At 36.9% G+C, this 26,406-nt stretch overlaps 1 protein-coding gene across 2 annotated transcripts in view; it reads right to left on the bottom strand.

The window, feature by feature from the left end:
• MAP3K7 (mitogen-activated protein kinase kinase kinase 7) overlaps positions 1 to 26,406 on the bottom strand; it is a 70,446-nt gene that overhangs the window by 25,848 nt on the left and 18,192 nt on the right. Inside the window, exons 4-12 of one of the 2 annotated variants that reach the window (XM_015136937.3) lie at positions 18,855 to 18,900; positions 17,307 to 17,445; positions 13,807 to 13,931; positions 10,770 to 10,898; positions 9,361 to 9,491; positions 7,826 to 7,907; positions 5,413 to 5,543; positions 4,628 to 4,757; positions 1,924 to 2,004 (exon numbers count right to left, since the gene is read on the bottom strand). In XM_015136937.3, the coding sequence (XP_014992423.1) occupies positions 1,924 to 2,004; positions 4,628 to 4,757; positions 5,413 to 5,543; positions 7,826 to 7,907; positions 9,361 to 9,491; positions 10,770 to 10,898; positions 13,807 to 13,931; positions 17,307 to 17,445; positions 18,855 to 18,900 (994 nt within the window). The remainder of the gene's footprint in view (positions 1 to 1,923; positions 2,005 to 4,627; positions 4,758 to 5,412; positions 5,544 to 7,825; positions 7,908 to 9,360; positions 9,492 to 10,769; positions 10,899 to 13,806; positions 13,932 to 17,306; positions 17,446 to 18,854; positions 18,901 to 26,406) is intronic. The other variant, XM_015136938.3, reaches the window with a different exon arrangement.

Raw genomic sequence — 26,406 nt, 5'->3', positions numbered from 1 at the left:
AACTACTAAACATCATCAGATCTAAGTTCTTCATCTGTTAAATGGCTTTAATTTCATCTGATAACCTAGTTATAAGGTTGTCAAAAAGGTGAAATAATATGTACTTTAAGCTACTTTGTAGGGCACAAAGAACATCTAATCGGGGGGTTTCAGCCTCAGCACTGTTGACATTTTGGGCTGGATCAGATCATTCTTTGTTGGAGGAGACTGCCTGGTACAAATCAGGATGTTTAGCAGCATCCCTGGTTTCTGTCTACTAGATGCCAGTAGTACCTGACATTTGCAAACTATTATTCTTTCCTTATTTTTCCCTCCCCCATTATCTTGTACAGTATGGGCTATACTGCCACATATAAAAATTTATTCTTAATGCTTAGCCATAAGATTATACTGCCAACTGTCTAAGTTTTCCTGATTCCCTCAAACATTTAAGGGAATCACAGTTCGGCAGTATGTAAGTTTAAATGCTTCCACCTCTTTAAAGTACTAGTCCCTTATACACAGTACCTTTCAGCATGGAGGTAAAATGATCTCCATGTAAAATAATCTCTTTGTTAATTTCTAAAGCAGTCCAGATTCAATAAGTACAAATCACCAAGTGAAAAATGGGTTAACTCTATTCTTTAAATAGCAATAGTGATGATGTTGTAAAATAAGAAACCACTTTGATAACCAGGGAAAAATAAATATAAAATAGTTATGTACAGACAAAATGGCACATAAGAATTGTATAATTCATATTTTCGTTTTTGTATGCTAGTTCCTCACCAGTGGAGATGCTTAGTAAGTCTGTTCATTTACTTAATAAACATATTTATTAAACACTATGTTAATATGCTTAATATGTGAAGCACTGAGCCAGCAACTGCTGATAAAATCAATAATAACCACCACGACCAACAAAAAAATAATGCACAAAAATATGGTTTCTATCCTCACACAGTTTTCAGTTTAGTAGAGGAGAAAATAACCATTAAGTATTCAACTAGAGTATCAACACTACTAAAAACAATCACAGGTAAAAGACAGCGTGCTGAAGAATTCATCTAACTCACACTCATGAACATGTGTGGAAAATATGTATTTCCTTATCAAGATTTTGGGTAAAGAGGTAGAGAAAAACCTAAAGGGATAAATAAATGATCATTTTGATAACACATTAATCAATATTGAAGGTCAATATGCCATTTAAATTTCTATTAAAAATGGTAACATATTCATCTATGAAATGATCACCATAAGAATAAAGCAGTTTACCAATTTTAGACACTAAAGTACCATGTGTAAGTTAGGTATAAAAACATGTAATTTATGAGATTTTCCTGATAATACACAAAAATCAGAATTGAGCAATTATTTTACATGATTCTTTGGCAAGATACCCTGCAAAACAGCACATCTCATTTAGCTTTACTTTTTGTTTTCTAGGTTAAGGCGAAATGCTATTTAGCAACTCTCTTCTCTCAACTTCGTATTCACTTGCTACCAACAGAAAGAGGCTAGGATAGAAAGTCTAGAGGGGACCCCAAAAGCAGTAACTCAGGAAGGAAAGGAGCCAAGGAAAAGAACAAATTTTAATTAGGAGTTTCCTCTTTCTGTTGGGTGCAAAAAAGGTCTGGGTTTAAGCTCATGTGCTCACTTAAAAGTAGAGAGGAAGTTGGTAGAATTCTGGGTTGGTGTTCTCCCTTCTCCAAAAAGGTTTACTTTCTCTTCTATTTTATCCTCATTTATTGCAGATCAGAGGTATCTTTTCAAGACTGCTTCAGAATAAATGTAGTTTTTCAATATGTCTCCCTAATTACTGCATGCAAGGTATCCATTTTTCATGTCCTGTAAAAATTGGAGCAAGAAGCATTTTACAAGTACCAGGGATCATTATTCTGGTTCCACAGTTATTAGACCAACTCAGGTGGTCTGTGATACCTGATATGACGATCTCAGGGACATCCAGAATGTTGCCAAATGAAGCGGTTTTACGGTGGCCCCGTTTAGGCTTGGAATAGGCTGCAAAAACACATATATACAGTATACATGCAAACAACCACAAACAGTAACACAGAAAATGATTAACTACAAAAATAGACTCATTTTCAAATAGTTCATGTTAATAACATTTCATGCAGAATGGCATGCAGAACTACCTAACTTTTCATCCATGCTCAGAAAAGGCGAGATTAAAGAGCAAACAACTACCAAACACAAGATGTCTTACACACTGGTTTTAATCAGCAGAAAAAATAAAAAGAACAGAGACAAAGCTGCAGGGTAATGAGGAAGCAAAATTTCAAATATATTCATAGAAACACTCTACCTAAGTGAAATCACTGATATGTGATGGGGGTGGGGGAACGAAGGAGGAAAGGAAGAAAGGCATTAAAAAGTAAGTAGTCATATTTGTTTTAATTACACAAACAGGAATATATGTTCAAGTTAGGTGATTCTTGAAGTGTGCTATAAAGTAAAATTCAATGATTAAATACTAATTATTGAATCAAAGTGTGAAATGTATATACTTTTGTAATCATACATATTTCTAGTAAACCAAATATTTATTATATTTTCCAAAGTTTAGGGTACATTCACAGTAAACACAAAGTCTGTCAAAAGGCTGGAAAGTATGAATCTTTCCAAGTAAGACAATTCATGAAAAAATACAAATTGTGTAAAGCTCAAAGGATGTACAATAGCATTTGTTCTACATTTAGGCAAAAAAAGATAGGGTAATTTTAATGTGTGTGGTTATCCTTCTTGCAAAGTCATTTCTGTAAATAATAATAAAAAACCAGTGCTTGACTAGAAATATGATACCAGCAAAGACATGAAACCATTATTATAACAATTTTCAGTTTTGAGACAGCAATCAGAATGTGGCAGATCTATCCTTAATAACATGCCTGAAGTGAAAAGGGTTCCTCAAAGCGTGAGGGTATGTCCCTGTGAGTAGGGTTCATCTGACACTACAGTGAGACAACCCTGCTCCGAAGAAATACTTGTGATTCATGGAGACTCTGGGCTTGTCAGTGGCTGGTGACTTCTCAACTTGATAGTTTCTGAAGATCCATCTGTGGCAGACACAGCTATCTTCTGCCGGTCTCTACTCTTCCCTTCTGTTTTAGCAATAGTACTCTGATTTTATTTAGGACAGAAAAGTCATCAGATAAAAGAGGGCAGATCTCCTCTTCCCTTGGAGCTACGTGTAGCCATTCGACCATGTTACTCTGACCAATGACGTGTGGACATTGTTAGGAAAGGCATCTGGGAATGTTCCTTCAAAGAACTTGGATGCCTATTTGCCCTACCCCCATGTCTTCCTTCCTGCTGCCTGGAATGTAGAAGTGATGAAAGGGAACTTTAACAACCATTTTGGAGCACAGGATAACTTTGAGAATGGAAGCTATACAATAGGGATTACGGCACAGAAATAGGAGACCAGTTACTTCAAGATCACAGAGCCCACTACCTTCAGACTTGTTTATGTCTGAAAAATAATGCTTATGTGTTATAGACACTGTTATTTTGGAAATCTGTTATATCTAATGGATTCTAATACTAGCTGATAAAAATCAATGATCATGATTAGTTGAAGACAAGTATAGTATGATGGTCCATCTTGACAACTTCTTTCTGAAAGAGCTCCACACACAATAAGAATATTCTATTTAGAAAAAAACCAAATAAGTGAAAAAAATACCTAAAAAATTGGTTAGCTAAGTTAAAAAAGATGCAAATACACATAGAAATACACATTTATACGTATATATATAGTTAAAAGACTGGGGTAAATACACAAAAATGTTAAGTGTTTATCTCTGAGTGGGGTAATTATGTAAGTTTTTTTGGCTTGTTTACATTTCCACATTTTCCACAACAGAAATGTGTTTACTTTTAAAATCAGCTCCCCCCAATCCCTGGAAGGAATCAGCAAAAAACAACGAAGTCCAAACTAAACCAGCATTACTAAAATGAAACCTGGTCAGAAAATTAGGTTGCCAGTTTACTTAGGTAACAAAACATGTAATTGTTTTTGTGCTGACCAGTTCTTCCATGATTAATAATTTTAAGAACTGAACAATGGAATTTAAATGCTAGCTTTTCCAAGATCCAATAAAATTATGATCTTTTACTTTACAATTAAAAAAATTAACCATAACCAGCTTAGCTAATATTTTGTCACTGGAATGAAGGAGCAGATAGAAGGTCAAATCATACGTGGATCTGGAATACATTTTTCTGTTAAATTTGAAACAAAATATTTGCTATTATTAGAGTTCAGCACAAAAATCTAGTAGTATCACTCAAAATCCCCAAAATATTCCGGTTTTGGCAGAATTTCTCACTCAGACTTTCAACTCATGTTTGAGCAGAAAGAATTACATTTGATAAAATCTGTAAATGAGGAAGGCATACTTTCTCATCCAAATAATTTTACAAGTCATACCTTCCTTATTTGGAATTTGAGATAAATGCAAAATTATTGCTAGTAACTTAGAAAAATATATTGTAAACCTACTTCCTATTTAAAAAAAAAAAAAAAAAGACACACACACAAAACCTCTGACAACTGAAACTACCATGGCCAAAAAGGCTTATATACATTTCACTCTTCAGACTTGTAGTTCCTTTTTACCTGTGGTTGCAGCGATCCTAGCTTCTATTTCAGACATGTCAGCACTCATCCTCTTTCCCTCAGAGGTTGGGGGCAAGCTCTCCACACTGCTCCCACGGGAGGCTCCCAAGCTTAAACGTCCAGATTCACTCTGTTAAAATTACAGGTCAATCTGAATTACTGAAGTTCTTTAGATTTAGCAGTCTTAGGCAACCTAAAAGGAGGAAGATGGCAAGTAGGATTCTGATGGATCCTGTTCTGCTCTGAAAGGAGAGGGAAGTTTGCACGAGAGGGAGCTACAGCAGTAAGGGAAAGCAAGCTGCAGATACTGTTTTTATGAAAGAGTAGTCACTAGAACTGGGGCTAAAAGCCCCAATTATTCATTAACCTAAATGCCTCAGGCAAAATGAATAAACTCACTCCTTACAATATTTTTAAAAATCAACAACGGCAAAAATATAAATCTGAATAGCATGAAATGATACACTTAGGACAACTCCTCTAACTGGGCAGCACAGCCAAAATATATCCGTTTTACATTTTTAACCATCAACCATTACATTTAAGGATTATTATAGATAGGGAGTTAGAGTTGGCAAAGGTAGCAATCATTAGAAGGAAAAACCATTTGGTAATAAATGGTAGGAGACTCTCATTACAAGTCTCTATTTGTAAGCTCTTCTATATGTTTCAGGAAGAAAATTCAGGATTTATAAAATAGAAGATGGTAAATAATTAATTTCATTTAGTATAATATTGTGACTACTGTTAAGGTTACCAATTTTACTTGTAATAACAAAACAAACCTGTTGCTTTGCCTGATTTTTCAACAATTTTGACTCTAAGCGCTTAATAGTATCATTTGTAGCAGGAACTTGCTCCATATTAGTGTCACTTTTATTACTCGTATTTGTAGAAGCAATGTCCATGAATGAGCCTAGGAAAAGCAGAAACATTTATGACTACTGGTTGGAAATAATAAAAATGCTTCACTTAGTATTATGTAACTTACATTCTTTTATAAACTAGCCAGGCAGGAACAGAAATAAGACTTTTCAAGCTAATGAAGATATCCAAACAAACCCATTTTAAGCAAAACTTAAGGCTAGCACAAAAAGGAACCAAGATGCCTAAATAGTCTTCTAATAGTCAAGAATAACTTAAGGTTTTTAACCTGAGCTAGTAGAAGAACTGAGGGCTATTAATTGAGATGGGGAAAGACTACAGGAAGATTGAGTTTGAAGGAAGTATCAGGAACTCTGTTTGGAAAATATTGAGTTTCTAGTAGATGTATAGAAAGTAGTTGGATATATGAGTATAGAGTTCAGGTATAAGATGGAAAAAATTATGAGCCAGCAGATGGTATATAATGCCACAATACTGGATGAGGTTACCAAGGAAATGAGTGCAGACAGATAAGTGAAGAAGCCAAATGACTGGGCCCTAGGCACTTCAACATTTCTAGGTTGGGGAGATGAGGAATAACCAGCAAAGAAAACTGAGAACAGATGGCCAGAGATGTAAGATGGAATCTAGGCTAGTATGGTATCTCAGAGGCCAACTGAATAAAGTGCTGTGTGTAAGAAGGAGAAAGTAATGAATTAGATCAAGTGCTACTGAGAGTCAAGATGAGAAATGAAAATGATTCCTTAAATGTAGTGATGTAGAGATAACTAGTGACCTTGACAAGAACAATTCTGAAGTACTGGCATAATATGTCTGAATGGAGTCGGCTCAAGAAAGAAGGGGAAAAGAGAAGCTAGAGAATGCAAATACAGACTACGTATGTTCTAGGAATGATCCAGTAGAAAGTTAAAGCTGATGATGCAAGAGAGAGAGGAGAATTGCTCAGAAAAGTAGATGGGATATAATGCAGATGGGATATAATGCACAGGCAGAAAGGTACACCTTTGGCCAGAAGTATGGATAGTTCAGCCAGAGTAACAGAAGAAGGCAGAGTAGATGGGCACAGATGTTGTGGAAGCTGTCTTCTGATTACTCCACTTTTCTCAGATGAAGGGCAAACAAAATCAGCTGAGAGTGAGGAGTGGTGAGGAGGTGTTTGAAGCCCGAGGAGAGGCTACAGTATAAAATTAAGATATATAGGAGGAAAGAGATGAACTACAATATAGTACAACTGTCCAATAGCACTAAACATGCATGTGAGGATATCTCCAGCCATACTCAGCTGCACTGGTACAGGCAAGGGGTAACCCGAGTGTTAGCTTTTATTAGGCTTGTGGTTTAGCCAAGCAAGCTTGAGAGAGAGGCTAGAAAGATGAAAATTATTCCCAAAGGAATTATAATAGTTGATTGGAATTAAGTGGAGGGAGAAATAAAAAAGGACCTAAGAGGACTGAGGACCAGTGAAAAGGTGGGAGGCTAAAAAACCTCAAGGTCACAGTAAGGAAACGAAGAGAGGGTTTGGAGGACGTGGGAGATGCAAATTATAGAATTTTAGAGAAGTACATTTTAGAATTCAGAGCAACTCAAAATATTTTCAGTAAAACTGGAATTTGAGAATAACTAGCCAAACCATAAACCATCTCAAAATAAATAAAACTATTCTTGAGGTGGGAGAAATAGATCAGTAAAAGTATTCGTCAATAAATGCAGGGTAAATACATATGCATATAGACACACATGTAGTTTTTAGTTTTAATTAATAATGAAATGCTTATAATGCCACTATATTTTGAGAAGTACAATATTTCTAAGTTACAGTATTATTTCTACTATCTTTTTGATGACCACAAATTACATGTCCCACTACTACTTCACATTTCGGAAAACTAAGGAACTTTTAACATAGCTTCTTAAATCACAGTCTCTGTAGAAAAGAACAAAAATTAGGGTGTTCATGATGAAGAAATGTGTTAAATACATTTACAATAATTTCTAATACCACTTGATCTAGTAGTATCCATTTAAAAGTTATCTTTAAAGTTAAGAATGACATTTACTGCAATACAATATGCCATCTTTTTATTCATAATTATGTAGGAATTCCAAGACTTGGAAGCAGGTCTTCAATAACTCTTTAATCAGGGTATCTTCATGAAGAATGATGCACCTGTAAACTTAAATTGCAGTCAATCATATGAAATGAAGGAATTAAAATGCAAATGGGGACATTATTCATTACTTCTTGATTATAATTTCACGGGAATAGAGACGAAAGAAAAATCGAGTCGATACTCTTCCAATCTATCCATTTACCTGTACTGGTGGCAGAGTTGCTCTGTCCTTCATCTGAATACTGACAAGGATACTGTAATGGCTCATCTGCTCCTGGAAAGTACTATATATAAAAAAGTAAACCACAGCTTAAAATTTCCTTAATACAAATTAAATCCTGTTAATGCTTTATTTTCCCTAAGGTATATACTAAATTTGTAGGTGCCTAAATTTTTTATTTTACAAAGATTACAATAATGTACTCTTGGATTTCAACTTTGATCAATGCCATGCACCTACCTAAGAATCTAGCTTACATTGGAGTCTAGATAGTCTTGAAGAAAACAGCAAATATTTCTCTAGAGAAACATATGAAATAAAATAGTATCATTTCTCATAATTATATAAAACATATGCATGTTCTCACAATAGTGATGTAAACTTCCGTATTGTTGCAATGACTGTTAGTCTGATAACTGAGACTATTATACCATAGAATAATTGTTAGAACATTTTAAATATTAAGAGAATAGATTATGAATATCTTTCTACAAACTGGAGGCATAATATTCAAAGTATATGCTGGACAAAAATATTAGAATTTAGAGAAAAAAAGGAAAGGTATTCTCCTCAAATTAGACAAAGCACAGACTTCAACAACTTATATATCCCAAAGTTTTAAGTAATCTGACTACAGAGACTAAGTTGTTTTCTTATGCAAAAGGTTCTACATATGACTGGTATCCAAATATGATGGTAAACTTTTAGTAGATTAGTTCAAGCTGCTTTGCCTAAGAAATTTTTAATAGATTGAATAAACAACCTTTTACCATTTAGGAAATCACTCAGTCTATATTTAAGAAGATTGTAAGATTCTTCTACTGAACAAACTGTTCCAAAATTCAGGCACTTTCACAGATACGTGAACTTTTTAAAGTCAAGATATCACTTCACAGTTTTTGTTAATGTACCAAAAACCAGACGTGTAAAATATTCCAAATAATTCTAATGGTGCTTAATTCATAGACTAGGAAAATTTGATAATAATTTAAAAAGGGTTCTTCTAAATAGAAGGAAGTTTAACTTTTTACTGGGATATAAAAACCTGATAATAGGCCAAATAGTAAAAGTCACTCAAATAAATGTGTCTGAGAATGCAACCTATTGCCTTGCATAAATGACTAAACGCTTGATGAAAATTGGCATCAGAAAAATGTAAAATTTAGTTTAGCATATATTGAAGTCATAATATTAATGTATCTAAGTCCTGTGACGGCTTTAGAGATTATTTCAGTTTCTCCCGCATTACAGATGAGGCAACAGGCCCAGGGACAAACATACTTGTCCACTAATGTAAGCAAAAAGAAAAAAGCAAGTCTAGAAACCTAGTCCAGCCATCTTTCCAGTGATAAAGAACTAGATTTTTCCTCTCAAAATAATGTTTCCTCTTCTGACTATGAGTAATAAATGCCCATTCTCACTTAGAAAACATAGTAATATATAAAGCAGAATATCATTAAAACTCAGCACATATTAAATTCCCCTAAATCCAAAGCCCCTCAAAAGAAGGATTATACCCGCATCAAGTGAGTCATTATTTTCACAATTTCCTCCATTGAAGGGCGCTGGGAAGGATCTTTAGACCAACAACGAGTCATCAGGCTCTCAATGGGCTTAGGTAAATTTTTTATCAGTGGTGGTCGAGTACCTACAGTTGAAAATTAGAGGAAGAGGGGAAGAATGTATTTACCCAAAGAATGATGCAAACTCTTTGTACATATTTCCAAAGTGGTATTTATTTTATAGATCTTGTAGTTTAAGATCTATATTGGAGTAATAAAAGTGCTTTGTAATTTTATCAATTAACAAGTTAGTTCTTTTATTCCTTACCTCATGGACGTTCAATTATTTACTGAAAACTGACAGAAAGCAAGCAAGCAAGCTGTCCTGGTCAATGCTGTCACAGTCTCTACAATGATACTAATGGTAGTAATATTAAAGGCAGTATAGGAAACTGGTAAAAACAGCTAAGATTACTCAGATGATGGTACTGTTTGATAAATCTATGAACGACCTAAATAGTTAGGCAGACATTTGTTTTTATACTTGTGGAATAATGTAAAAAATGGCCATTAGTTACATGATTATAAATAAGGCATAGAAATGAAATAAGAGTGGCGCTAAAGTTAAGAAGCTAAGTAATTTTCCTTCATGAAAAGCTATTTTCCCAAGCAAATGTAAAGTAACTTTACTAATGAAGGATGCATTCTAACATCATATGTGGTTAAAAACAATACCAGAACTATAAAAGAAACAGGATGGATGCAAGGACATTGAGTCCATAAGTCAATATGACTGAAGATATGAGCATTCAAGTCAGAAGCATCTGGATTTGAATCCCAGCTCTACCACTTACTAATCTTGTGATATTAAGCAAGTTATTTAACTTCTTTAGGCCTCAGTTTCCTAATCTGTAAAATGAGGCAACAGTACTTACCTTCTAAGGGTAGGTGAGAATATAAACAGGAACAATATGTGAAGCATTATTATGCTTTGCTTTTTCTCCTTGATGAGGCCCTTGCTTCTTCAGGAGAAAAGGGCTACAACTCTCCAGTTATATTAACCATGTCAGAGATTTTATGTATGTATTTTTTTATTTTTTCCAGGATCTAGCCTGAGGTTTCTCCCTAAGAGACAGCCAACCTAGACAGTGGGCTCTGGTTGTGTACTGATGGCCTTTCCCTAATTAGCGCAGCCAGTGAACATCCTCAGCTGCATGTGTAGACCAGGACTACTCTTAATCCTGCTCTGCTGGACTCTGGGGCAGGGACAGGGCAGAGTCTGATAATGGTAAAGGAGTCTCTTAACAAAGAATTGTACATTTTAATGTTACAGATAAATGATATTATTTAGGGAAGGGGACAGGAGCAGTCTTCCAAGTAGAAAACACAGTAAGTACATTTAAGAAAAATTGCGTTTTACGAACCATTATGAACAGCCCACATGATTCGGAAAGCTGGGCCACCAATCTCATCAAAGGGTTTCCGACGCGTTATCACTTCCCAAAGAATAATACCCCAGCTGAAGACGTCACATTTTTCACTGTAATTACTACCTAGAAAAAAAAAGGTGGTATATAACCTAAAGACTATTTTTCCACATGACTTACAGAAACAATGGCTTACATTTTGAGAATGGGTATCATGGATAAAAACAAGGCTGTCACACATAGAACTAAGAAACTACTCTTTCTGAAGTACTTTGTCTTTTCAACAAGTACATTTTTAAATTAAGTATCAACGATACACTAAGAAAATCTACTTCAGAAACTTGGTTATTTTCTATCTTTTCATCATGAGGCATAGGACTTGACTTTTATGTATTTAGACTGATACTTTCTCTGGGGCAGAGTATGAAACATCTGTACGTTCCTTTATGTTGTTCATTATTATTTTATTCTGAGACAGGGTCTCATACTCTCATCCAGGCTGGAGCTCAGTGTAGCCTCAAACTCTTGGGCTCAAGTGATCCTCCTGAGTAGCTGGAGCTACAGGCATGCGCTGGCATAACTGGTTAATTTTCTAAATTTTTTGTAGCGATGGGGTCTTGCATTGCTGCCCAGGCTGGTCTCAAACTCCTGGGCTCAACTGATCCTCCCGCTCTGGCCTCCCAAAGCGCTGGGATCACAGGCATGAGCCATTGTGCCTAGCCTCCTTTCTGTTACATTTTAATCTTAAATTTTCTTCCCATTCTCTGATGGACAGCACTACTCTGCTATCAAAACAGAAGAACTTTCTAATTTAGTGTTACAATTTCTTCCTTAATATATGGTGAAGGGAAATTCTTAATTTGTAACTTACATATAAGTTGTAAGTAATGAAAATTATGGATAACCCAAGTTATACAGCAAAATTTACAAACTAAGTAGGTGGTTGAATCAGCACAGTAAACACCCTTCATAATCTCCCAAAAACAAAAACTCAACCCACTGTAAGAATGAACAATTATTATAGCTATAGCTTTACATGCTAAGCAGTACACTGTAATATAGCACTACAACCATGCTACAATCTAATTTGGGCTACAGGTTGACTGACATCTTTCAGAAATGAAGAAACACAGCCTAACAGTCTGCATTTTGTTGCTCTAGACAATTAAGGGTTGTCTAGAGCAATAAAATTAGTCTTTTGTATAAACAAATCTTTTTGCTCTCCACATACAGTAACATTAGGTCATTTTAACTCACATAAAAGTATATTAAATAAGTAAATAATTTTAAAACAATGTCAAATGTATACATTCTGTATATGAAACAGGAGGCATTATTTAATCTTATGTAATATAACACCTGATTGTTCATTCATTATTAAATTGAATTTTAGGGCAAAAGAGCTCCACTCAGGTGACTAGTTGCGTTGCAATTTCTCTTTCTCTGGGGTGGCTAAAAACAAACAGAAAACCCAAAAACTTTAAAGTCATCAAAAATAAAAGAAATACGCTATAACCAGAGTCTGATTAACTGAATGTATCTGAATTTTATGGGCATTCACACTTCCTAACATACAAATCACACATCTTCAGTTCCACTTCTCTCATTTAAAAGATAGTTTGATGTTTTTATACACAAACCTAGTATATAATTTACAGACAACTCTTTCAGAACTTCAGTGACATATGGAGGTATAAAAGAAGGTAAACATATAAGCTTGACCTTTATTGGTGGTCAAGCAATTTATTTGTAATTCTTAGTATCTTATTTCTGTCCAATTACTTGCATTCTTTTTTTTTTTTTTTTTGAGACAGAGTCTCGCTCTGTCACCCAGGCTGGAGTGCAGTGGCGCGATCTCGGCTCACTGCAAGCTCTGCCTCCCGGGTTCAAGTGATTCTCCTGCCTCAGCCTCCCGAGTAGCTGGGACTACAGGCGCTGGCCACTACACCTGGCTAATTTTTTGTATTTTTAGTAGAGATGGGGTTTCACCGTGTTAGCCAGGATGGTCTTGATCTCCTGACCTCGTGATCCGCCCGCCTTGGCCTCCCAAAGTGCTGGGATTACAGGCCTGAGCCACCATGCCCGGCCACTTGCATTCTTTCTAAGGCATCCTCATTTAAACTGTAGGGCTCTCAATTTTTAATTGCTAGGAAACCAATACAAAAACACAGTTAATTCTCATTATTCCTGGTATTTATGTTCTATAAAGTTTCTGAGAACACTGAATTAGTGAAGACCGAATCATCGCTCCTAGGGAAAATACAGGGGTAGGTTCCTGTGCACCTCTGGTCACCACGTTTTTGTCAACTGATCAATATATAACCTTGTTTCATGTGTGTTTCTGCTTAAAGACACCTGATTCTTATATACTGTTGATTCATTACCATTGAACTCATAGCCAACATTTCTGTAACTCATGCCTGAATGAAGATAATCTAACACATGTATATTGTCTGTTAAGACACATCACAGCCTTCTTGTACTTAGGCAGTACTATGCTTGAGGGCCATTTTAAGTACCAAAATTACCAACAAAAATCACAAAAATGAAAAAGGGCTCTAAACGGTACAAAAAAGACACCTGCTTACAGCATGAGAGCTGAAACAAGACGGAAGAGCATTGTCTTGTTCAGGCTTAGCTGGGAACATGTGTTAGATGACTCAAAATGTGCACTGCTCAGTGCATGAACACTGTCTGCGAATACATGAAAGCACTGTCTGCAAATAACCATGAAAGCACCATGAGTATTAATTTTGGTGTTACAAATAAAGTTTAGCAAATAGGCAATTTTGCAATTAAGAAATTGGTGAATAATGACGATCAACTGTACATATGCTTGAACCTGCATAGAAGATTTAAATCTTACTATAAAATTTAGGATATAACACTACATTTAATATCCCCTTAGATTTCATTGTATACTTTATGTATTATGCAGAAGTAAAACCATGGAAATGGGGAAATCTATAAAAACATATTGAATTCACAAGGAGTGAGGGAGATTATCAAACATACCATACTTTTGCCATTTTACCTTCAAAAACTTCAGGTGCCATCCAAGCAGCACTCCCCTTGTTATTGGTCATGTGTGTCTGAATGTCACAGGCTGTACCAAAATCACAAATTTTCAGAACTGTCCCCCCTGCAACCAGCAGTAAGCTGTTTAAAAAAAACAAAAAACATCAAAAGTTACAAGGCCAACATTTTATTCTCAATAAAAGAAGAGACATTTGTGGAAATGGAAAAGGTTAAGCAAAATGAATGTTATCATTCAACTTCTGTGAAATGACTAATTTACGTAGTTACTATAAAAGCCTAATAGTTCAGAGAAATATAAGCAAAAATTAATTGACCATAACCTAGCTCTCTTTGGAAGGCTGCTAGACTCACATTCTGATGTCTTCATCTCTAGCTCCATAATCTTTCCTGACTATACTTCTCTCCGGCCAAAATAAAATGTGGGTTTAAAAAACTTCTAGTAGGTCAACATTACGGTATCCTAAAATGAGAGTTTAATCATAAATATGTACTACTTAAAAAATAGTAACACTATATAATTTAATTAAAGAAAATAAGCCAATATAGAAGGAAAAAAATGGTTTGTAATTTAATATCTTTATTTTGAAGATACTTATAAAAATGCTCAATCCCAAAACCATTTTTGTGCTTAGACTATGTATGTGTGGGAGGAATAAAAATCTATTATAGCTAAAATGACCTAATGAGAGACTTCCGGAAAATTTTCTGAACTTAGGATTCTGACTTTCCTAAGTGTACTGTTACCCAACTACAATCACCAAGTAGCATACTCTTACTTACAATGTTTTGCTTTTCACGACAAACAGAAATAGAAATGGGTAATATAATTTGCACAATCACATTGTAGTAATATATCCAATAGCAGTATATAGGAATTCATTTTAATTACAAATTTTATAAACTTTTTATATCGGGAGAGATTATTTGGAAATTTCTTCTTTTAGTCCAATGTGACTAAAATAAGCCAGATAAACTACTATTCACAGTTCCATAATACCAAAAAGACTCTCATAATCATTCCAATGAAAAGAATGCTAAATCCAGTATACCTCTACATGTACTTCAACAAAACTTTTTCCCCCATCTCGATGTTCTTGTTCAAACTCTTACACTTTTTACCCAAGAAAATTATAAGAACTCTGTAACTAGTTTCCTTGTTTTACACTGGTATATTCAAGATATCAAGATAATTTCTGATAATTCAAGATAATTTTCCCGAATGAGTTTTATGTTAGTACTCCTTTACTCGACTTCAAAAGTTCACCAGCCTTGAACAGGAAATTCAAGGCTCACTGAGATCTGAACTTAAATTATCTTTGTAGGCTTATTTCTCATGTACATGTGAATAAATTTGCAAAAGATAAAATACAAGCACAAGCACAACTTGATTGTGTATAAAACACCTCCCTAGATCATCAGGTACCTTCTTTAGATACCATTTGAGGAACTCTTCCTGACCACAGAAACTGTAGGTTTTCCACTGACAATAAGATATAGCAGGTATTGGCCGGGAGCGGTGGCTCAGGCCTGTAGTCCCAGCACTTTGGGAGGCTGAGGCGGGCGGATCACGAGGTCAGGAGATTGAGAATATCCTGGCTAACACGGTGAAACCCCGCCTCTACTAAAAATACAAAAAATTAGCCAGGCGTGGTGGCACCTGTAGTCCCAGCTACTCTGGAGGCTGAGGCAGGAAAATTGCTTGAACCTGGGAGGTGGAAGTGGCAGTGAGTTGAGATGGTCCCACTACACTTCAACCCGGGCAACAGAGTAAGACTCCATCTCAAAAAAAGAAAGAAAGAAAAAAAGATATAGCAGGTATTCATGTACGTCCAATTGTATATAAAAGCATAGCCATTCCAAAGAACTTTCTTTTACCCAGTACTTTCTGCATTAGAATCAATTCTGATTCTAAAGTTCAACTTGTATACCAGGGGCTCCAAAGATGATCTGCAAAATGAATCCAATCATGGAGAGGCCTGGAATACATGACCTAGACCAGACCTTCTGTAAATATATTAATGGTATTTACTAGCAAAAGAAGAGTGTCTATCTACAAATGATTTTAGAAGGATACATCTGGTCTAACTAGGTTGACTAAATAAACCTAAAATTTATGTGGCACGGTTGGGTGAAGATTAGGGATAGTCGTTTAAGCTGTGTAATTAGTGCAATGTAAAAGATGTTAAAAAATGGAAATGATTTCCTTTTGTAAGATACTTCTCCATATATTGTTCAATAACTAATAATTTATTCCAAAGCCAAAACATATTGTAATGAGGAGAAAAGGGATACTTTTGGGTGTTGCATCAGATGCGTTCAGGCTCTTTTAGGAAAAGAATGCTTTGGCTGTACCTGATGCTTGCCTATATCCTTTGGATCATTTGTCAATTTGCTGCTGGTTAAGAGCTGTGATTCTCATGAGTTTGCTTTAATAATTCAACTCTGTTAATATAGTGGGAATATTCACAACCAGGAAAAGAAAGATGGAGTGATTTCTTCATTAAGAAATCACTTAATTTTAAGGCAGGTAACCAAGATAGTAGCCTCAGGAAAAATAAAAGCTTAAACATTATTTTATCAGTGACCTGGGGAAACAGAAATCAGTTTAAGTTTGGGAGCAGAGATAAGATACACTAGCAAGAACAGTGATTCTAAGAGTTGGAACCTATGTAGAGTATATCAGATTAGACCTGAGAGTGACAAGTTACACCCAGAAGGGATGTTTTAATGCTTTAACCCAGTATCAAGAGAATGAAATAACTGAAGACTATATTGATTTCCTAAGGGAAATCTCTACTGTAAAGACTAATGTGCTGGGGTGGGAGCTTGGGGAAGGGTAAAGAAGATATGTGGAGACTATTTTTACTCTGTCACAGGGGCATAAAAGAAAAAAAAGAGAGAAAAGGAAACAATATGTTTTATGTGTATATTTTCTTTAACTGAATATCTATACAAACAAAAACCCCGAAGTTTTAGTCTTTTAAAATACTTATCTAAGGAATTTGTAAGTTTTTTAAAGTCCCAAGTAGTCACATTATGAAGAATCCAGAATATTTTCAATTTCTACCCAGATACCAAGAAATGCTCTTTTACTTCCCTCTGAAAGAGCAAGTAATAACAACTCTGCAAATTTTTGTAGAATGTTTATGTGCTAGGTGTTAGGGACACAGCAAGAAAAACGTCAGACCTGTCTCTGCCCTCAAGGAATTGTCTAACAGCAATATTATATACTGCAGGCACAAAATGAGATTTTTATAGGCTAACAGAGTCTAGAAGTATGCTAATCTAAGGTAGAAGTTACCAAAAATAAAAATCCCACTAAAGACAACATCTAAAATACAAGCTTAGATAAATGACTCAATGATGAAGGTGAGTTAGTAAACATTGAGTAAGCCAAATAGAGAAAAGAGAAACTCCTGTACAATAATCAGCTTGAATTCGAGAGTGAGAGAGAAGGAGGAAGGGGCTGAGGTGTGTCACGTTATTAGAACTTACTTTGGTGGTTTCAGGTCCCTGTGAATTAGCGCTTTGGGTTGCATGCTGTGAAGATAAGCCACTCCTTGGGAACACTGTAAACACCAACTCATTGCGTGGGCAGCAGTATAATATGGCAATGGTTCAGCACCATGCAGCACTGCAAAAAAAAGGCACAAACTAAAAAGAACTTTATTGCATATAACAAAAGACACAACGTGAATGCAAGCACTATCAGAATACATGACTGGGTATTTTTCTACATATACATATGCTCTATCAGTTCTGCTTTTAATTGTTTTCTTTCTTTTTTCTTTTTGTTTTTTGAGACGGAGTCTCACTTTGTCGCCAGGCTGGAGTGTAGTGGTGCGATCTTGGCTCACTGCAACCTCCGCCTCCTGGGTTCAAATGATTCTCCTGGCTCAGCCTCCCAAGTAGCTGGGACTACAGGTGTGTGCCACCACGCCCAGCTAATTTTTGTATTTTTAGTAGAGACAGGGTATCACCATGTTGGCCAGGATGGTCTTGATCTCTTGACCTCATGATCCGCCTGCCTTGGCCTCCCAAAGTGCTGGGATTACAGGCGTGAGCCACCATGCCTGGCCTTTTAATTTTTTTTTTCTAAATAAAAAGGATGAAAATATCTAATAATTTGGAGTGGATAACTGCCATAATAGTAACATTTAATAGTACATCTATTAAATGTTATTTCTACATTCAAGTAAAATCAAATATACATTACCACACTTTTTCAAACACATAAAGACTTTCATAAAGTAATATAAATTATGAGCAGTCTTACGGCACACTACTACAAGAGAGAGGCAGAGCATAGTACAGAAAGAAACAAAACAATGTATATCAAGATGTTTGCACCTGTATTTTCTGTAATGGCTAAAAACCAGAAGTAGTTCAATCAAATAAAACAATAGGGTATTAGATATCCACCAATAGTGAAGAACACATGGGCAGTAAATATAAGTAAAAGTTTACATAAAATAATATTAATTATAAAATAAGATGTAACAATTTGTTTTATATAACTAGTGCTACAAGAGACAATACATGTCTGCATATGGTTGGTATTTTTAGGGTAAAAGAGTTCTGTTCTACAAAGGTAACTACACAAGGTTTTTTTCATTGCTACAAATAAAAGGTTGTGTGAAATGAGTTTTCACAATTTTTTTTTTAAAAAAGAAAAAATAAAGCAGAGTGAAATGGAAATATGGTTAAAGAGTTCTAAAATGAGGAGGCTCAACGTTATGAGGGCAAAAAGAAAAAAATCTGAAGATATTTTAAAATCTATTTAAAAAGTAAATTTTTACTTAAATGCTTTTAATGAAATGCAAAGTACCATCTACTTAAAAAATTGACAGACCTCTGAATTTCACAAACTAATGTTATAGAATCTTATCTTTCCATTTTTATTCTTTAGTAGATTTTTAAAAATCATGTCCTTTTGAGACTCTGATGGCAAATTGTGAAGAATGTTAAACAACTTATGGTTTATATTAGAAGTTTTCAAATTATTTTAATCTGTTAGATAAAGACAGGTCTAGTGACACTCACCATTATATAAAGAGCCCCCTTCAGCATATTCCATCACAAGACACACCTAAAGGAAACATATACAAGAAGCATTAACCAAGAAGCTCCAGCATCTTAGGGCCTTTAATTCACTCCCCTGATTTTACAGATATATTAAAAATCATTCTTGGGCCCCCACTATGTGAACAGTACTAGGGAAAGAAAAGATATCTATGACCTAAGACTGTCTTCTAGGAGTCCGCTAAGAGTGAAGATATATGTAAAATACAATCACAAGATATTTTGGGGACTTTCTCCAGTGTCAGTAAGTAGGTGCTACCACAGGATATCAAAAGCCTCATAAGAAGATGAGGTTATTGGACAAGATCACCTAAAATAGCTCTTCCAACACCCTGTTTTGCTAAAAGACTAGAAACAAGTCAAATGAACAAACTATAACTGTTCTTTCAGAAATACATCTAAGATAGTAGATCAAAATAGCTACACAGGAGGTTCCAAGATGGCCAAATAGGAACAGCTCCAGTCTACAGCTCCCAGTGTGAGTGACACAGAAGACAGGTGATTTCCGCATTTCCAACTGAGGTACCAGGTTCATTTCACTGGGGCTTGTCAGACAGTGGGTGCAGCCCATGGAGTGTGAGCTGAAGCAGAGCGGGGCATTGCCTCACCTGGGAAGCACAAGGGGTCGGGGAATTCCCTTTCCTAGCAAAGGGAAGCTGTGACAGATGGTACCTGGAAAATTGGGACACTCCCACCCTAATACTGCACTTTTCCAATGGTCTTAGCAAATGGCACACCAGGAGATTATATCCCATGCCTGGCTTGGAGGGTCCCACGCCCATGGAGCCTCACTCACTGCTAGCACAGCAGTCTGAGATCGAACTGCAAGGCAGCAGCGAGGCTGGGGTAGGGGCGCCCACCATTGCCGTGGCTTGAATAGGTAAACAAAGCAGCCAGGAAGCTTGAACTGGGGGGAGCCCACCACAGCTCAAGGAGGCCTGCCTGCCTCTGTACACTCCACCTCTGGGGGCAGGGCATAGCTGAAGAAAAGGCAGCAGAAACTTCTGAAGACTTAAACGTCCCTGTCTTGACAGCTTTGAAGAGAGTAGTCATTCTCCTAGTATGGAATTTGAGATCTGAGAACAGACAGACTGCCTCAAGTGGGTCCCTGACCTCTGAGTAGCCAAACTGGGAGACATCTCCAGTAAGGGCCGACTGACACCTCATACAGCCAGGTACCCCTCTTGAGATGAAGCTTCCAGAGGAAGGATCAGGCAGCAACATTTGCCATTCTGCAATATTTGCTGTTCTGCAGCCTCTGCTGGTGATACCCAGACAAACAGGGTCTGGAGTGGACCTCCAGCAAACTCCAACAGATCTGCAGCTGAGGGTCCTGACTGTTAGAAGGAAAACTAACAAACAGAAAGGACATCCACATCAAAACCTCATCTGTATATCACCATCATCAAAGACCAAAGGTAGATAAAACCACAAAGATGGGGAGAAACCAGGGCAGAAAAACTGAAAAATCTAAAAATCAGAGCACCTCTTCTCTTCCAAAGGAACGCAGCTCCTCGCCAGCAATGGAACAAAGCTACATGGAGAATGCCTTTGACGAGTTGAGAGAAGAAGGCTTCAGATGATCGGTAATAAAAAACTTCGAGCTAAAGAAGGATGTTTGAACCCATCGCAAAGAAGCTAAAAACCTTGAAAAAAGATTAGACAAATGGGTAACTAGAATAAACAGCATAGAGAAGACCTTAAATGACCTAATGGAGCCAAAAACCATGGCATGAGAACTACATGATGCAGGCACAAGCTTCAGTAGCCAAATCGATCAAGTAGAAGAAAGGGTATCAGTGATTGAAGATCAAATGAATGAAATGAAGTGAGAAGTTTAGAGAAAAATGAATAAAAAGAAATGAACAAAGCCTCCAAGAAATATGGGACTATGTGAAAAGACCAAATCTACGTCTGATTGGTGTACCTGAAAGTGACGGGCAGAATGGAACCAAGTTGGAAAACACTCTTCAGGATATTATGCAGGAGAACTTCCCCAACCTAGCAAGGCAGGCCAACATTCATATTCAGGAAATACAGAGAACGCTACAAAGACAATCCTGGAGAAGAACAACTCCAAGACACATAATTGTCAGATTCACCAAAGTTGAAATGAAGGAAAAAATGTTAAGGGCAGCCAGAAAGAAAGGTCGGGTTACCCACAAAGGGAAATCTATCAGACTAACAGCGGATCCCTCGGCAGAAACTCTACAAGCCAGAAGAGAGTGGGGGCCAATGTTCAACATTCTTAAAGAAAAGAATTTTCAACCCAGAATTTCATATCCAGCCAAACTAAGTTTCATAAGTGAAGGAGAAATAAAATCCTTTACAGACAAACAAATGCTGAAAGATTCTGTCACCACCAGCCTGCCTTACAAGAGCTCCTGAAGGAAGCACTAAACATGGAAAGGAACAACCGGTACCAGCCACGCAAAAATATGTCAAATTGTAAAGACCATTGCAGCTAGGAAGAAACTACATCAACTAACGAGCAAAATAACCAGCTAACATAATAATGACAGGATCAAATTCACACATAACAATATTAACCTTAAATGTAAATGGGCTAAATGCTCCAATTAAAAGACACAGACTGGCAAATTGGATAAAGAGTCAAGACCCATCAGTGTGCTGTATTCAGGAGACCCATCTCACATGCAGAGACACACATAAGCTCAAAATAAAGGGATGGAGGAAGATCTACCAAGCAAATGGAAAACAAAAAAAAAGCAGGGGTTGCAATCCTAGTCTCTGATAAAACAGACTTTAAACCAACAGAGATCAAAAGAGACAAAGAAGGCCATTACACAATGGTAAAGGGATCAATTCAACAAGAAGAGCTAACAATCCTGAATATATATGCACCCAATACAGGAGAACCCAGATTCACAAAGCAAGTCCTTAGAGACCTACAAAGAGACTCAGACTCCCATACAATAATAATGGCTGACTTTAACATCCCACTGTCAACATCAACAAGACAGAAAGTTAACAAGACAGAAAGTTAACAAGGATATCCAGGAATTGAACTCAACTCTGCACCAAGTGGACCTAATAGACATCTACAGAACTCCTCATCCCAAATCAACAGAACATACATTCTTCTCAGCACCACACTGCACTTATTCCAAAATTGACCACATAGTTGGAAGTAAAGCACTCCGCGGCAAATATAAAAGAACAGAAATTATAATAAACTGTCTCTCAGATCACAGTGCAATCAAACTAGAACTCAGGATTAAGAAACTCACTCAAAACCACTCAACTACGTGGAAACTGAACAACTTGCTCCTGAATGACTACTGAGTACATAACGAAATGAAGGCAGAAATAAAGATGTTCTTTGAAACCAATGAGAACAAAGACACAACATACCAGAATATCTGGGACACATTTAAAGCAGTGTGTAGAGGGGAATTTATAGCACTAAATGCCCACAAGAGAAAGCTGGAAAGATCTAAAATTGACAACCTAATATCACAATTAAAAGAACTAGAGAAGCATGAGCAAACACATTCAAAAGCTGGCAGAAGGCAAGAAGTAACTAAGATCAGAGCAGAACTGAAGGAGACACAAAAAACCCTTAAAAAAAAAAAACAATGAATCCAGGAGCTGGTTCTTTGAAAAGATCAACAAAATTGATAGATCACTAGCAAGACTAATAAAGAAGAAAAGAGAGAAGAATCAAAGAGATGTAATAAAAAATGATAAAGGGGATATCACCACCAATCCCACAGAAATACAAACTACCATCAGAGAATACCATAACACCTCTATGCAAATAAACCAGAAAATCTAGAAGAAATGGGTAAATTCCTGGAAACACACACCCTCCCAGGACTAAACCAGGAAGAAGTTGAATCCCTGAATAGACCAATAACAGGTTCTGAAATTGAGGCAATAATTAATGGCCTATCAAACAAAAAAAGTCCAGGACCAAACAGATTCATAGCCAAATTCTACCAGAGGTACAAAGAGGAGCTGGTACCATTCCTTCTGAAACTATTCCAGTCAATAGAAAGAGAGGGAATCCTCCCTAACTAATTTTATGAGGCCAGCATCATCCTGACACCAAAGCCTGGCAGAGACACAACAACAAAAAAGAGAATTTTAGACCAATATCCCTGATGAACATCGATGCAAAAATCCTCAATAAAATACTGGCAAGCTGAATCCAGTAGCACATCAAAAAGCTGACCCACCATGATCAAGTTGGCTTCATCCCTTGCATGAAAGGCTGGTTCAACATATGCAAATCGATAAACATAATCTGTCATATAAACAAAACCAAAGGCAAAAAACCACATGATTATCTCAATAGATGCAGAAAAGGCCTTCAGCAAAATTCAACAGCGCTTCATGCTAAAATCTCTCAATAAACTAAGTATTGATGGGATGTATCTCAAAATTATAAGAGCTATTTATGACAAACCCACAGCCAATATCATACTGAATGGGCAAAAACTGGAAGCATTCCCTTTGAAAACAGGCACAAGACAGGCATGCCCTCTCTCACCATTCCTATTCAACGTAGTGTTGGAAGTTCTGGCCAGGACAATCAGGCAGGAGAAATAAATAAAGGGTATTCGATTAGGAAAAGAGGAAGTCAAATTGTCCCTGTTTGCAGATGATGTTATTGTATATTTAGAAAACCCCATCATTGCAGCCCACAATCTCCTTTTTTTTTTTTTTTTTTTTGAGACGGGGTCTTGCTCTGTCGCCCAGGCTGGAGTGCAGTGGCCGGATCTCAGCTCACTGCAAGCTCCGCCTCCTAGGTTTATACCATTCTCCTGCCTCAGCCTCCCGAGTAGCTGGGACTACAGGCGCCCGCCACCGTGCCCAGCTAATTTTTTTTGTATTTTTTTGGTAGAGACGGGGTTTCACCATGTTAGCCAGGATGGTCTCGATCTCCTGACCTCGTGATCCGCCCGTCTCGGCCTCCCAAAGTGCTGGGATTACAGGCTTGAGCCACCACGCCCGGCACAGCGCACAATCTCCTTAAGCTGATAAGCAACTTCAGCAAAGTCTCAGGATACAAAATCAATATGCAAAAATCACAAGCATTCTTATACACCAATAACAGACAAACAGAGAGCCAAATCATGAGTGAACTCCCATTCACAATTGCTTCAAAGAGAATAAAATACCTAGGAATCAAACTTACAAGGGATGTGAAGGACCTCCTCAAGGAAAACTACAAACCACTGCTCAACGAAGTAAAAGAGGACACAAACAAATGGAAGAACATTCCATGCTCATGGATAGGAAGAATCAATACTGTGAAAATGTCCATACTTCCCAAGGTAATTTATAGATTCAATGCCATCCCCATCAAGCTACCAATGACTTTCTTCACAAAACTGGAAAAAACTACTTTAAAGTTCATATGGAACCAAAAAAGAGCACGCATTGCCAAGACAATCCTAAGCCAAAAGAACAAAGCTGGAAGCATCACGCTACCTGACTTCAAACTATACTACAAGGCTAAAGTAACCAAAACAGCATGGTGCTGGTACCAAAACAGAGATACAGACCAATGGAACAGAACAGAGGCCTCAGAAATAATACCACACATCTACAACCATCTGATCTTTGACAAACCTGACAAAAACAAGACATGGGGAAAGGATTCCCTATTTAATAAATGGTGCTGGGAAAACTGGCCAGCCATGTGTAGAAAGCTGAAACTGGATCCCTTCCTTATACCTTATACAAAAATTAATTCAAGATGGATTAAAGACTTAAATGTTAGACCTAAGACCATAAAAACCCTAGAAGAAAAACTAGGCAATACTATTCAGGACATAGCCTGGGCAAGGACTTCATGACTAAAACACCAAAAGCAATGGCAACAAAAGCCAAAATTGACAAATGGGATCTAATTAAACTAAAGAGCTTCTGCATAGCAAAAGAAACTACCAACATAGTGAACAGGCAACCCACAGAATGGGAGAAAATTTTTACAATCTACCCATCTGACAAACGGCTAATATCCAGAATCTACAAAGAACTTAAACAAATTTACAAGAAAAAAATCAAACAACCCCATCAAAAAGAGGGTGAAGGGTGTGAACAGACACTTCTCAAAAGAATACATTTATGCAGCCAACAGACACATGAAAAAATGCTCTTCATCATTGGCCATCAGAGAAATGCAAATCAAAACCACAATGAGATACCATCTCACACCAGTTAGAATGGCGATCATTAAAAGTCAGGAAACAACAGGTGCTGGAGAGGATGTGGAGAAATAGGAACACTTTTACACTGTTGGTGGGACTGTAAACTAGTTCAACCATTGTGGAAGACAGTGTGGTGATTCCTCAAGGATCTAGAACTAGAAACACCATTTGACCCAGCCATCCCATTACTGGGTATATACCCAAATGATTATAAATCATGCTGCTATAAAGACACATGCACATGTATGTTTATTACGGCACTATCACAATAGCAAAGACTTGGAACCAACCCAAATGTACATCAATGATAGACTGGATTAAGAAAAAGTGGCACACATACATCATGGAATACTATGCAGCCATAAAAAAGGATGAGTTCGGCTGGGCGTGGTGGCTCACGCCTGTGATCCCAGCACTTTGGGAGGCAGAGACAGGCTGATCTCGAGTTCAGGAGATTGAGACCATCTTGGCTAACATGGTGAAACCCCATCTCTACTAAAAAAAAATACAAAAAGAATTAGCCAGGCGTGGTGGTGGGCACCTGTAGTCCCAGCTGCTTGGGAGGTTGAGGCAGGAGAATGGTGTGAACCCGGGAGGCGGAGCTTGCAGTAAGCCAAGATTGCGCCACTGTACTCTAGCCTGGGCGACAGAGCAAGACTCCATCTTAAAAAAAGAAAAAAAAAAAAGGATGACTTCATGTCCTTTGTAGGGACATGGATGAAGCTGGAAACCATCATTCTGAGCAAACTATCACAAGGACAGAAAATCAAACACTGCATGTTCTCACTCATAGGTGGGAATTGAACAATGAAAACACTTGGATACAGGTTGGGGAACATCACACACTGGAGCCTGTTGTGGGGTCGGGGAAAGGGGAGGGACACTATTAGGTGATATACCTAATGTAAATGACGAGTTAATGGGTTCAGCATACCAACATGGCACATGTATACATATGTAACAATCTTGCATGTTGTGCACATGTACCCTAGAACTTAAAGTATAATAATAAAAAAAGATATCAAAAACAAATAAGTAACTCAATAAATACATGAAGAGAAAGAAAGAAAAAAAAGAATAATGTGGGAGCAATGCTGTAGTGCTCTATTTTCACTGTTTAGAGTGTGTTGATGACATATTGTGTGTGTATAATAGTCACACGTACTCGTAATAGTCCTTGAACTATTGGGATCACTGCTGATATTTTAAAGTATTGGAGGTACCTTTTTATCTTGAAAAAATATAATATTTTTGAAAACCTTAAAAAAAAAGCCAAAAAGAAAAACAAAAGAGCTACATAAACTACACACATCTGCCATGTCATTTCTCAT

Source organism: Macaca mulatta, chromosome 4 (genome assembly GCF_049350105.2).
Source record: "Macaca mulatta isolate MMU2019108-1 chromosome 4, T2T-MMU8v2.0, whole genome shotgun sequence".
NCBI classification, from domain to species: Eukaryota; Metazoa; Chordata; class Mammalia; order Primates; family Cercopithecidae; genus Macaca; species Macaca mulatta.
This window is presented reverse-complemented; position numbering and strand designations above follow the sequence as displayed.